At 40.3% G+C, this 13,890-nt stretch overlaps 2 protein-coding genes across 2 annotated transcripts; both read right to left on the bottom strand.

Annotated features, from left to right (window-relative positions):
• Positions 1-13: 13 nt before the first annotated feature.
• On the bottom strand, positions 14-8,735 carry dhrs7b (dehydrogenase/reductase (SDR family) member 7B). Its single transcript, XM_083977977.1, has 7 exons — positions 8,584-8,735; positions 4,867-5,045; positions 4,569-4,687; positions 3,777-3,987; positions 3,460-3,552; positions 3,207-3,359; positions 14-2,246 (listed from the first exon to the last, which is right to left on the bottom strand). Exons 2-7 carry the CDS (start codon positions 5,018-5,020, stop codon positions 2,041-2,043), a joined length of 936 nt encoding a protein of 311 aa, XP_083834103.1. The 5' UTR covers positions 5,021-5,045; positions 8,584-8,735; the 3' UTR covers positions 14-2,040.
• A 699-nt stretch (positions 8,736-9,434) lies between these two features.
• Positions 9,435-12,907, bottom strand: tmem11 (transmembrane protein 11). The gene is made up of 2 exons (XM_083977167.1): positions 12,828-12,907; positions 9,435-11,504 (listed from the first exon to the last, which is right to left on the bottom strand). Exons 1-2 carry the CDS (start codon positions 12,872-12,874, stop codon positions 10,988-10,990), a joined length of 564 nt encoding a protein of 187 aa, XP_083833293.1. The 5' UTR covers positions 12,875-12,907; the 3' UTR covers positions 9,435-10,987.
• Between the last annotated feature and the right edge of the window lie 983 nt (positions 12,908-13,890).

The following is a 13,890-nucleotide window of genomic DNA, read 5'->3' as shown; positions in this document are numbered from 1 at the left end:
AATATCAACTTCATTCTTTTATATATTTATTTATCTTTCAGATTTTTTTTTTTTTAATGTTAATGGTATACCAGACATTTAATTTTGGTCTAATTTTTAAATAACCTTGTCACAATAAACAGGAATCATAACTCGGCTAAAGAAAGAAAAAAAAAAAACGTTGCTCATTAATTTAGTTCTTTTCTCCATATTGTGATCAACTATATATTAATTTTAAATTAGACTAAAATATAAAATGTCAGAGGTACCACTTTACATTTCCAGTGGTATTACACTCCAATTAAACTCCATAAGACTGAGCAGAAATGAAACACTAAAGCCATAGTTGACACTCCACATACTCAGGCATGTTTTCTTCATCTTTCTTTCATCACGAGTAAAAGGCTCTGATTGGTTGTGTGTTTGACACATTAATTGCCCATTGATAAGTATTGGTACTTAACACTATGGCTAAAGTCAACATGATTCTAAACATGTTCATTGTCCCTCTAACCTCAACTCTCTGAGTGAGTGTGAGTGTTGAGTGTGTTTGTGATCCCTGTCGTTTTAACTGTGGACTACACACACACACGTCACGCCATCAGTCCAAACTCTTGACAGTGCATTCAGCTGTTCTTATCTTTCAATGAACCAGCATCATCAATATGCAGTATTGTAAACATCGTGTCTCAACATGTTAAACTTGGTCTGAGTGTAAATTGTAGGAGAGCTCTTTTTGTCATTCCACAGATGGGAGTGAGTATGTTGGTCTCCTTCAGCACCTTTGGGGGCTTTGACTCTACAATGTAAAAGCTCTTGTGATGTTTCTTTGTTTATCTGAAAAGGCTTCATCTTCTCACACTAGAAAAACAAGGAAGATGATTCTAAATAAGGAATAAACAGCAGGTTTTGTCTTTGAATCTGGCATGTGTTGTTTTTTTCTGTTGAAGGATTTATTTGTACAAATGGCAATTCCAGTATTCACTGCGCTTTTGTAACATAATGTAAATTGTTATTTGGACTATTTATTGTAACATTTCAGGAAAAAAAGGTGTTTTTTGCTTAACTTAATATTAAGATGACATCTAAAAAGGAAAAACCTGTTGTTTAAAATTTTCAGTTTGTAAAAGGTGTTTTTATTCTGTGTATAAAGATAGTTATAAAACCAGCTTGTTTGTTGCATTCATTGTGTGTGTAGTCTGTTAAAAACCAGTTCAAATGCAAACTATTACATGAGCAACATGTGGCCTTTGGAGAAGACAAACTCTTGATTATTGACAATAATACAGAGATAGCAGAGTGGTTTCTCTGCTGTTACACAGGACAGGAAAAGGATGGACGGACAGAGTCGAATCAAGCAATAAAACATCAACCACTCAAGTCAAACAGGAAATCAAGAAAAAAAAACTTGGCTCTGTGGTTCTTATTCCGGGCCGATACAGTACATGGCGTTTCCTTCCTCTGTGTGTATTGTAATAGCTTTGTTTTGAGAATAATTTTCACATGGGTGCTCAGTGCGCCATATGGATCAGATGACCCAGAAACAACTCATCAGGTGCTGAACCACATCCTACAGAAGAAACTAAAGCATGTGTTTTACAGCAGACTAAAAACATGACACCTTCATTCTGAATTTTGGTTGATAATGTTTTTTTTTTACTCTTTTCTCTCAGTCATAAAATGTAGCAAGGTGGGATAACGGCATTTTATCTCAACACCAAAATCCCTGGTCAACACAGTCCAGAATTCAGAAAACATCATCACGCGATCATAGCTTCTTAACAGCTGAGGGTTCACTCTTGTTAGTAATAATTTATAACTTTAAGCAGTGGTTTGGAGGAAAAAGCTGAACAGCCTGGTCAACAAAAACATTTACACAAAATCAACCTTAGCTCGGTGCTTTGAAAGGTGACTGCAGGTTTTTGCTTCGTTTCAGATGATCTACCAGCAAAGCAGCAAACTGTTACTGTAGCGCTTCATCCGTCCATCTCCTTGTTTTGGACCATGTGACCCGACCGGTGCTGGTGAGCTGCTGGTCTCCGCCTGCCGCTCTCTCAGCCCTCATTGGTCTTTCTGTTTTTGCTCCTTGCGAGCGCGAGAGGACATGAGTCTGAAGAAGAGAGCAGGCCATAATGTGCGCAGGTAGATGGCCAGGGTGGGCTGAGCTCCTGCCAAAACAACATCTTTGCTCCTGTGACGCACGGCGTTCAGAACGACCTGAGCCACGTCGCTGGGATCCCGACCTGAAGCCGTGGTTTTATCCAGAACTGAAAAGAAGCAATGAATCAGTGAGGCCTGCCATGTGAGGTACAACAGTTCAATTACTAGCATGATGTTTCCCATGATGTCACTTTTAACTTGTTTTGTTCCATTTTAGCTTGTTTTTTATCTTCTATTAATGTCTTGTGTAAAGCACTTTGAATTCATAGTACGCTATCAAAACAATAAGATGAACATACAGTGGGGAAAATAAGTATCTGATCTCCTGCTGATTTTGTAAGTGTGCTCCCTGACAAAGAAATGGACGGCCGATCGTTTTCATGCTAAGTTTATTTTAACAGAGAGAGACAGAATATCAACTAAAAACCCAGTAATTATATCATCATATAAAGGTTATACATTTATTTACATTTGATCAAGTGAAATAAGGGAAAAAATCAGTGGGGGATCAAATACTTATTTTCTCAAATGTAGATGCTACTTACATCAATACACTGATGTAAATACCAAAGGTTGTTGTTGTTTTTTTTACCCTATGTTGTATATGTCAGTATTTCTATTCAAGACACCAAAGTGCTGCCAATACACGGTGGACTGTGAAATATAAGAAACTACAACAGTAAAAGCCCATTGAGACAGATAATTAGGCAAGTGGCATCATTACTTTCGCCAAGGTGTTTACATTTTCACCTGTGTTTTTTTTTTTTTTTCCTTGTCAGCGTAATTACACAGAAAGTAAAGATCTCATTAAACTGTGGTTATTTTTAACCACTTTCCTTATCACTACAACTTTTTTTTTTGACAATGTCAGCAGTTCAGAAATAATGTTTGGTTCTTGATGAAAATAGATATAAGATCCAGATGTGGTGGGAGAAAACCTTGGTGAGGCTACATCCACACACATTCACTCTGCCTTAAAGAGCTTTTTGTTGCACTAATTGAAAAGCTAACTGACATTGTCTTGTCTTCACTGTCAACACTCCCCAAACCTGTTTCCATTGCCTCACCTCCGTACTTGGAGCCGTCCCCTGTGACAGCGTTGACAGACAGATTGGTTTTGATGTAGCCGGGACTGATGACGCTCACTGGGATCCCGTAACGCTCCACCTCCGCCCGTAGGCAGTCGAAATAGGCCTGGGTGGCGTGTTTGGACGCTGCATCTGACCACAGTGTGGACAAAACAGAGTGCTGCTTCATCTCCCATCAACCTGACCGACTCAAGAGCCATTCATTGCAACCGATTAAGCAAAGGCTACTTACAAGCTGATCTGTAAGGAATGGCTATTTTGCCCTGGACGCTGCTAATGACCACGATGTGGCCACTACGCCGTTGAACCATGGAGGGCAGGAGAGCTGTGAGAGGAGAAGGGAAGAACTAATCAATGGAGAAAATGCTGGTAAATATGAAATATTTTCCAGTCCCTGGTGAACCACCTCTTCTTGGAAATCTGAAAATGTCTCTTCCTAATCAGTGTAACCAAGGCAACACAGACACATCAGCAAAGAATGACGACACTCACTACTCACATCTGGCAGCCGAAAGCTAGAAAACCGTTACCTCCAGGCTTCTCACTCACCCTGAGTAAGAGCGATCGGCCCAAAGTAATTTGTTTCCATAACATCCCGTTGAACAGAAAGATGGGTATCCAGTATGTTGCCACGGTAACTGATTCCGGCATTATTGATGAGGACATCCACTTGTCCGTAACATTTCAGGATCTCCTCTGCAGCTCTGTCCACTGTGTCTGTGTCAGCCAGGTCGAAGACAACGGTTCTGGGAGGGTAAGTCTGGTGGTCGAGCAAAACACAACAGTGTAGTGATCATGTTACAATAATAATAACAATTCTTACACTATTAATAAAGGTGTGTACGCAGAGCTGAGAAAAGTAAAGACAGTGATGGTGATAAAAAAGGTTTAAAAAAAAAATATGTGAGTTACTGTTTCATCAGAGAAGAAAGATCCTCTCATTAATGAAATTTAAAATGATAAAAGTCGTTAAGTGAAAGTACCAGAGACAATAGGAAAAAAGCTCAGAGCATTGTTGTCTTGTGCAGGAGAAAAGTATGTTTTTGCTCTATAGGTCAGTCTGATTATGGAAAATATGTGTACACCGTTTCAGCAACTAATGATTATTGTTTGTCATCGATAAAACTGTGATATTTCCGTTTTTTTAAATCAAGAGATGGTGAAAATCTTCTGGGGACCATCAAGTGTCGCCTTCAGGCTGAAAAATAATTACTTAAACCTGAAGTTATGTAGCCATAGAGTCATTTCATCTTCATACCATTTGTGGTAAAGGCTCTATGTTCTGTCAACTCATAGATTATTTAATTTCCTACTTATTTCGGCACTGAATGATGCACTTACCTGCTGCTTTGCGCCCGTTGAGCCTGCTGTGAGCTCTTGGACAACCTGCTGCAGACGAGCTGCATCTCGACCACACAGCACAAGCCGCGCACCCGCAGCGTGGAAGACTCGTGCACACTCTGCAGTATAAAAACACACCGCCTGTTAATATTCATCAACAGCATGGCATGCTAGCTCTATTAACAGAATACAACAATATGAATTATACAGCTACTACCCAGCTGAAATGAACTGCTGTGATTTCATTTGCAAAGAGCTGATATGTGTAAAGTGAATTTAAGAAGAGTCGGGATGTGACCTTTCCCCAGTCCAGAGCTGGCCCCGGTGATGACCACCACAGCATCCTGCAGAGCAGCTCCTGGTCTCAGGCGGCTTAATATCCGGTACAACACCAACACTCCCACACTTGCTAAAACCAGAGGCAACATTCCTCCTCCCAGGACCCGCTCCATGGTTCACAGCCCGCCTCCACACGAACTGCAACAGCAGGAGATTCAATTCAATATTGAATGAATGAGGATGTTTCCCCAACTGCAACTGTCGATTTGTAATATTAAATCCTTAACATTTTGTATGAAGAAGTCACAAGACAAAAATGTCTGAAACAAGATTTATTATCCAGTATGTCTAAGATGTGCTAAATATTTATTTATTTCAAAAAATGTAAACAGCTGATGTTGTTGCAGTTCTGGTCTTCAGCAAATGAGAATTTGAGGGGGAAAATATCTTATTTGAATGGCAAATGAATAATAATATCTTTTTTAGGCTTAAAACAGGCCAAGGTGTGAACTTTACTTGTGCTCTGTGAGCTTCTCTTTCTCCCACTGCCAGAGGGATCGTGGATGTGTTAATGATCATTTAGTTAATTTAAACTCTCACTTTTAACACATCAATGTGATTAAATGAAATTGACTCAAGAACACACAGTAAATAAATCAGTAGGGTCATTCCATGAAAACTGTTAAGTTTGGGTCCCCAACATTCAAAGAGGTATAGGAGGCATAATAAAACTGTCAGTAATACTTTCAGTGTCTGAAGCCATTAATTAAAGTTTACTTTCTAGCATGAGGTAAAATAAAAGTAAATAATAAATATACAATTTGCACATATATAACTTTTTGTGTTAAACTACAGTCATTTTCTCATGTCCGCTCTGACCATTTTTCTCATTCATGTAATGTAAAACTTAAAAAACATCAAATAAATCTCAAACATTTATTGTTCTTATAGTTAGAAATACTTTCTTCTTAATAGGAAATATGTTAATTATATTAAAATGTCATATTTTTTTATTAAAATAGCATAATTTCTCCATGTCCATCAATTTCATATTCCACCCCGTCACACCAATGTAATTTTGCGCCAAAATGCAATAAACTTCCTGTAAGGAAACAGGAAACAGGGAGTGACATCATTCAAGAGTTTGAAGGAGGAAAGTGCAAACAATGATGAGTTCTGATTTTTCTTTTAGAACATTTTTGGTAAATTTTTCTTTCAAAACCTTCTCCGTTAAGCATAGCATATCCACCCCGTCACACACAAAAAGTGGGGAAAACAATTTTTAAATCAAAATTTCAAATTACATTTGTATAAATCCTTAATTTTACGATGTAATTCCATGCTAACTGCAGTGTTAGCTTTTAGCACATCCAGGATTTCGGCCATATTGCTTTAGATTTTCCACCCCGTCACATTCCACCCCGTCACACACTAAAGTGACGGGGTGGAATCAGTGGCACTGTTCTTCATATTGAATTAGTATAAAATATTTAAATCTCTATCACTTTCACATTTCCCTCCCCCAGCATCAAATTAAACACTTTGTTCTGTGTTATCAGTATGTTCTTAAATTTTGTCCATTCCACCCCGTCACAATATTCCACTCCGTCACACATATATTCCACCCCGTCACAGTGTGATTTAACAAAAAAAAAAAGATTAAAAAAAAATAATTTAAACAAACTATTGGTGTTTTTGAACAAAAAGAATACTTCTGAAGTGAATAACTTTTTGTTTGTCTTATTTTAATCTAAAATTACTGTTCAATTTGTTAACCTTTGTCCTGTGACGGGGTGGAAAAAGAAACTCTGATTTTGGGATTTTAATGTGATAAAAGACCGTCAGAAAAGGGTGTCTGAGCTTGAAAAATATGTTTTTTTGCAAGTGTTACATGTTCTTCATGCAATGAAACAAAAAAAAACAAAAAACGTTGAGATCAAAAAACTCAAATTTCCAAAGCCCAAATTTAACAGTTTTCATGGAATGACCCAGTAATGATTCAGTTAGAGTCACAGAGAAGAAGTAAACATGGTGTTTATCTTTTATTGTTTTGACTGACACAGTTTTATATTGTAGGCACAATGACTGAAGGCTCTAACAGAACATTAACCCCAGTTATTAACCAGGGCTCTCAAGTTTTGAAGTGAGTTCAGAGTGAGATTTTACCAGCGGCAGCGGGGATTTGGTTGAAGTGAGGATGGATGTCTGACAAATTACTCATAAATTAATTCAAACAAAAACATTTATGATTTATGATTTATGACTGGAATATGTTAACCAGGGCGTCATGCAACCCAAAAATTGGAGGGGGCACAGTGAATGTGGATGTGCTATCGCGTGCGCAGCGCGCACAAAATTTTTTGGAGGATGCCCTCAAATCACTTATTTTGGGCACTTTACAGGACTCTACACTAGTATTTGTTAGTTTATTTTTAGAGCACAGCACAATGAAAAATGTTTAAGTAGCACGTTATTTAACCTTTAAATAATGTTGAGGGTCCAATGTGACCCATTTTTACATTTAGGAACAGTAAAAACACCCTTATTTTCCTCTGACTTTAAGTTGAACTTGTTCTTGACCAACACAATATTTGATACAGATTAATTTAAATGGTCTTTCCTGCCACAACACTATGATGATTACTGTATTTAACTACTTAAATCACAGTAGCTAAACTGATTTGTTGAACTCAGCCTGATGTAAACATTAATAAAACTCAGTAACCAATCACACAGGCAGCTCCATGTTGTCCCTGTGTGATGTTCAGGGACAGGTCAGGACTGGGGACAGACAGCTCTGAGGTTGAAGTCCTAATAATGAGATGAGATGCACCTGTGACAGTGACAGGTCTGTAGCTATTGACCACATGTCAGCTGATCAGCTGCATCAGAGGAAACTCCGCTGTTCTCATCTCCGACTCCGACGAGCGCTTTTTTTTTTTTTTTTTTAATTAAGCTCCGGTAGCGACCGGCTCAAATACGGGAGTATAGCCTACTGTAAATCGGCGCGGATCTGGTGTGTTTATCAAAGCTTGGCCGCCGTGCTCAGGCACCGGGTCGGTTTGAGCTGCGTTCATGAAGTTAAGAGGCTGCTTTCAAACTCTTCAGGCAGTGACCAGTGTAGGCTGAGGCCAGTGGGCTAACAGGTAACAGTGTTGTTGTCTCTTTTCACCTCTCTCGTGTGATCAGTGCGCCCTCAAATCTGTTCCACTGCAAAAGCGGTGCAACTTGATGGACGTCACCGTGGTAATTTAAATGCGTGAGAAATACAATGTGTGGCGTGTGAGCGTGTGAACGGGTGGGAATGCGTGTGTCACACGCCAAATGCGTGAGACTTGAGAGCCCTGTATTAACGCTGGTTAATGTGGGTTAAGTTTCATTTGGAGAATTTTCTGCGCATATCTAAATATTCATGAGGAAATACAACCACTGACACTGACTTACTGATGCTAGTTAAGCACATAAGTTAGCGTGATCACTTAATGAGAGGTTTATGGTGATGAAAGTGTACTTTTCATCTTCTATAGTCGCACACAATATGAAATAATAAAACTCCACACATGACAGAAAACAGTGAGGTCTGTCCACCTCCACTACGCAGCCACAGAAACGTGCTAATTAGCTGAGAGGCTAACAACACTGTCTTTGTGGTTAGTAAACGACTAGCTGATGCTAACGTTGACTTACTTCCACAGTGTGATGAACCACTGACTGAAAACAGGGGAGATCGACTCACCTGAGCTGTTGTCTTCCTGAAAAACCTCCAGCGTGAGTCCGTGGTGACCATAGAGGGGCACTTCCGGGTTGCGAAAGGTCGGGGTCGGGCAAACGACGCGAGGAATTGTGGGAGTTGAAGTTTCCGTGAGCTGGTAACGTAACGGCACAAACAGTTCTCTCGGATACGAATTACTTGCGAACATTTCGTACAGAGTTGTCGATAGTTTTCTACGTCCAGGCTGGATTTAGTGTCCAGGAACACGAGCAGCAGCCAGGTAAACAAACCGACAGAGCTTTCATTTCATTTCATAACTTCACTTGTTGCTCAAGCCGAGACCCTCCTCCTCTCACCCTAGTTTGGTAACCAGCAGAGGTGATGATGGCAGAGCTGTTTCCAAAGAAAACTGTAGGCTATATAAGGTGATGGAGATATAATTATGAAATAAAACATAAAAATATATCAACATAATAAGTTCACCACGCAAAAAAATTTGACTTGAAACAGTCTGACTTGACTTGAGTGTTGAGGTGAGAACTTTTCTCAAACAGATGATCTACTCTGTGAGATTCCTGATGGTACAGCAAAGTTTGGATGATAACAGGAAAAGGGGGCAGGATGGTCTACAGCTTGTGGTACTCCTATTCCGCCCAGGACCAGCAGTATCGCCCTAAATGAGTGACAAACAGTCAAACTCATGTCAGCAGGAGGTCAGCTGACAGATAATTAACCTGCTCCGGCTACAAACTAATAAGGTCTTCTTGGATCGTCCCTCTGAGAATCTTTCCTCTGCTTCATGTGTTTCCACCCCCCCCAATCCCAATCCCATCCTTTCATAGTGAGAGTCAATGGCACTGGAAGGTTTCACATGGTCTGTATGCATAAATGAGTTTTATTTTATTCACTTTCAAAACGAATGAGTTTCGGGCTCAAAACACTCTGAGCTCGTGGTTTTTCCAGGTCCAACACACACAGCGAAGCTGAGCCTGTAGAGTCAATGTGAACAAAGAGCACAGTTTGCAAAGCCAATCCTCTCCAGGTTTAAAGCCAGCAGCTCGGGTCTCAGTCGTGTGAGGTGCTCCTCTCAGACACTGTACCGTTATCAAAAAAAAAACTGAACAAAAACAAACAAAAAGCACCTTTTATCAGTGTCAAGAGTTGAACATTGTCGTGAACAACTGAGCTCTTTGCAACCTGCTGTGATCCTTTTAAACTAGTGTAAAACATGTTTCCCTGGTCACAATAATTGATACGCTATTGTGATGAAACAAAGGCAAAACTTTTACATTGTGGTGTTATACTGCTCCCACTTGCAGCTGTCAGTTGGCATAATTTATGAACACACTTACTGAATCCTTGAAGTTCACAATTTATTTCTGATACATTGTTTGCTGGACCTCTTCAGGGATTTCATGAATAAATGTGCTACAAAAAAAAGGCAAAAACTTAAGTGTGGAAAGTCAACAATCCTTATTGTGCTAACCCTGATGAGACTACTGTTACTTTACTTTTTGTTCACCTTATAATTAGTATTTCCTCCTCCTGGTGACCAAAACTGCCAAAACAACTCATGACAAGCACCACGAAATAAACAGATCCAAGAAAATGTCAATTTAGATTCAGTTGTGTAATTCTTAGCTGTGGTTTCAAATAGTTTCTATTTTTAAATATCCATCAAGAGGGTTTGGCTTGATGTTAATGTAATATACATTATTAGAAGCATATGTGAAATATGACTTTCCAAAAGTTAGCATTTTCTCTCAAATGAGGACACTGAGCCACATAATTTGTCACACAAGATCTTACTTGCATTCTTCAAACAAGAAAACCTACATGAACAAGATACAATCTCAAATAAGTTGCAGCTATTTGCTCTTTTCTGGACATCGTGTAGATTCCATTTAATGAAAAAAAGTAAAATAAAATACAGAAAAGTGAGTTTGAAATCTCCTAATGTTTAATGAAAGGGTGATGTACTGATCAGCAAGAAAGGGGTACAGTAAAACTACAAGGGAAAGGGGAAAGAGCTTGGTACTCAAAAATGTCTGTCCATTTCAACTGCAACACGATTCAGTCCAGAAGAACTGCTGCCATATACCCTTGTGCGCTAGCTTGTGGTGTGTCAAGGATGCAGGTGGAGGGCACGGGGGAGGAGGCGCAAGGGTACTACAGAGATAAATGTGGCGCGGTTGTCACATAGAAGTAAAGGAAATGCAAGGGAAAAAACAATTCCTTCTAGTTTTTACTATATCCCTCTGATCAAAGTTCAAAATGGAAGCACCCACCACATGTGTGGAGCTAACTGCTGGGCCTGATCGTGACTTCCACTTTTCTTACATCTGGGGGTGAATAGGTTCTGGGTTTTTTTGTTTTTTGTTTTTTTTTTCCTTTTTCTGTTGGTTCTTATACCTTCTTCAGAGTGCACTCATACAGCATAGAGTTCGTAGATCTTCTTGGCGCAATACGCCAGGGCAGCCAGTGCTATCGTATTATGGAGTCTCTTTCTGTGGACGTCATCCCTGCGTACCAACACCACAGGCGTCGAGGAGGTGAGTGTATGCAGGGGCAGCCGCGAGAGTTTTTGGCTGTCATATTCCACCTGGTACTTGCAGCAGGGGTCAAACTGCCATGAAATCCCGTAGAGGGCGGCACAGGCCACGCTGAGGGCACCAGCGGGCAACGCCACGTAGCGCGAGTATTCAACCGGTAGTGAAAGTGGCGTCAAGAGGCAAGCTGCGCCTGACAATACGGCCGTCTTGTGCAGGCAGTTGCCCACTGTAATCCAACGGGCCGTCTCATCTCCGATGCGTGTGGGCTCGATGACAATGTATTTATACTGGGCCTCCAGTGCCTGTTCAAGCTCGTACTCAAACTGGTCCTGTGCATTCTCCCCATTGTAGATCTCATGCACAATGTAGCAGTCTGTCGCCGCCATCACTCCCCTGTGCAGAAAAAGAAAAACGGGCAGGGGGCAGTGAGCAAAAAGACTTTTTTGGAAACAGATGAATTTCGCCCATGACAACAGTCCAAATTGCAGATATTACTACTGTAGCACATACGTAACCTTTAACTTGCATATGTAAATGATACATCTGGTTTGAGCAAATACAGAAATAATGGCAACTAAAAATAAACAACAAGCCATATGATTCTGTTGAACAGTGGCAGGATTTATTTTCACACTTAATATGTTGGTATGAATCTGTAACAACAACAACCCTGTATCCATGATCAATAACTTTATTTTCTCAGTGTCTATTTAAAGTTACACTTTACCCACACTTTAAGCCTATGACCTCCAGAGAATGAGGCATGGTGTGGAGTGTGTACGTGCTTTTACAACATAATGACTCAACACAATGACCTTTTTAATAAACCTGACCATAAAATGACAAGTTGTGTGAAGCAGCCGATGTGAGTTAGTAACGAACACAATATCTTTGTTCTGGAGTAAACAACTAAAAACTACGAACTATTTTCATACGATCATCCATGTAGATGATTAATCGGCTACTGTTTTCGGCTCCATCTCATTTAAAAATCGATCTTTTTACTTGGTACTCTGTAAATCGTGATTAATTACAAGTTAAGAGGTGTGTGTGTGTGTGTGTGGCCACAGTCAGGCCTTCGGTGCATGATGACAACATGACAGGCAAAGCCAGACGGTTGGATAGATAACAGGCTGATTTGGCTACTAGGAGAGCGGGACGACGATAAAGGGCTCTAAAAAGTCATATTGAAACCCAGCAAAAAAAAGCATGTTAAGATCGACGAGCACGGAACATAATGTAGCTAAATGCAGGTTAGGGTTTAATATGAGCCGACTCGTTTCCAAAGTGGAAAGTTGGAGGACTGGGCAGCTAAGTTGAGGAGCGATTTACTTTCAGCACAGGTCGACAAACACAGCGGACAACAGCGTTAGCTCAGCCTGAATTGTCCGGCATGTGACCACGCAGCGTAACAACAGCACCCACCCAAAGCTCCGCAAAAACCCAACTTTTCTCGCAGTGAATCGGTCGCTGTGAAAAAACCAAAACATCACATGAGCTGCTAGTTTGTTTCCTCGCTAACGTTAGCTAGCTGTGTGCACGTTAGCCCGCTAACATTAGCCAACCGTGGGATAAATTTCTCGCTTGTCATGTTGGCATTTGATTTTGAATCCCAAACGACGTGCAAGTTTGGTGTCTGGCGAGTGACGAAACCGACAAAATGATTTATCATCATAAAACATTTTCGTTTAATGGCCAAGATGTGGAGTAACTGACCTCTCCCTGCTTACTGGGACACCGCGCCTCCTTCCCAGCGACGCCATGTTGGAGATGCAACTGTGATTGCAGTTGACGTATGAGGGCACTCAGCCTTATGGGTAATGTAGTGTGTCAGTGCGGTCGACGTAACGCTCGCACACGGGAAAGGGGACTACATTTCCCATGGTGCTCTCATGACAGGATACCTGCCTTTACGTATTTATTATAACACCGAAGTTTGAGAGGTCAGAACACATTCTAAATAGAACTAACGCAAACGAACGCAGTTACGTTTGTTTATAGCGTAATAATTAATCAAGTAACTGGGCATCAAACAGACGCGGGAGCCATTTATATATTTAATCGTCAATCGGTTGAAACACCTTGTATATCGCAAAAAAAAAAAAAAAAACATCTGTCTTTTGCGATTATATTGCTATTTGTAAGTTTATTGGTACTCACCCATATTGTGCGCTCGCTCGCCCTGTGTCTCTGTCCCCGTGCACTGGTACGAGCTGCCAGTCCGCGTGCCACCGTAACCCGAGGCGGTTTGGATAAAACTTCCCTAATGGCTTCGATCAGGAATCTGAGATCAGCTGAAACCAAACGCTGCACCAGAGGCAACTATTGTAACTGCTTAAAGGGACGCGCGTGACGTATAATCTAATCAATAAGGAATATCTGTCTACGTGCCACGGCTCCTCTAGTCCAGGACCTGAGATATTTTAAGGCCCAGAATCATCTAAGTGTGTATGAATTCTTAAAATATCAATCCAACAAATCAATAAACTTAGTAATCATGATTGAGGCTGTTGGGGACCAAAGATTTGTAACACACAGGTCAGGAGTCCGTTTATCTCAACTATAACTTGATCTCAGACCCTTTTTAATTATTTGGATTCATATTTTATATCGATTGACTGGTCAATTATATTTTCAGTAAGTTTAGCATTTCAAAGACATGGATGTCTAAAAGATGTTGTCAGAGCCATCTCCACACTGTCACCATGTGAGTAGTGACTCATGAAGTTATGTGATACTCCGTGTTTGTTTAGCTGTTTTACTGACCACTAAAAGTCAA

Source organism: Trachurus trachurus (genome assembly GCF_905171665.1).
Source record: "Trachurus trachurus genome assembly, chromosome: 8".
NCBI lineage: Eukaryota > Metazoa > Chordata > Actinopteri > Carangiformes > Carangidae > Trachurus > Trachurus trachurus.
Note: the sequence above shows the minus strand (reverse complement) of the source record. Positions and strands in the feature narration are given on the sequence as shown.

Excerpts from the sequence above, each read along its gene's own strand:
- dhrs7b (XM_083977977.1), bottom strand. The coding sequence starts at position 5,020 with ATGGAGCGGGTCCTGGGAGGAGGAATGTTGCCTCTGGTTTTAGCAAGT. Across the intron at positions 3,553-3,776 it reads GCCGATCGCTCTTACTCAGG|CTCTCCTGCCCTCCATGGTT; the intron begins GTGAGTGAGAAG and ends CTCCTCTCACAG. Across the intron at positions 2,247-3,206 it reads GGACGGCTCCAAGTACGGAG|TTCTGGATAAAACCACGGCT; the intron begins GTGAGGCAATGG and ends GCTTCTTTTCAG.
- tmem11 (XM_083977167.1), bottom strand. The coding sequence starts at position 12,874 with ATGGCGTCGCTGGGAAGGAGGCGCGGTGTCCCAGTAAGCAGGGAGAG. Across the intron at positions 11,505-12,827 it reads GTCCCAGTAAGCAGGGAGAG|GGGAGTGATGGCGGCGACAG; the intron begins GTCAGTTACTCC and ends TTTTCTGCACAG.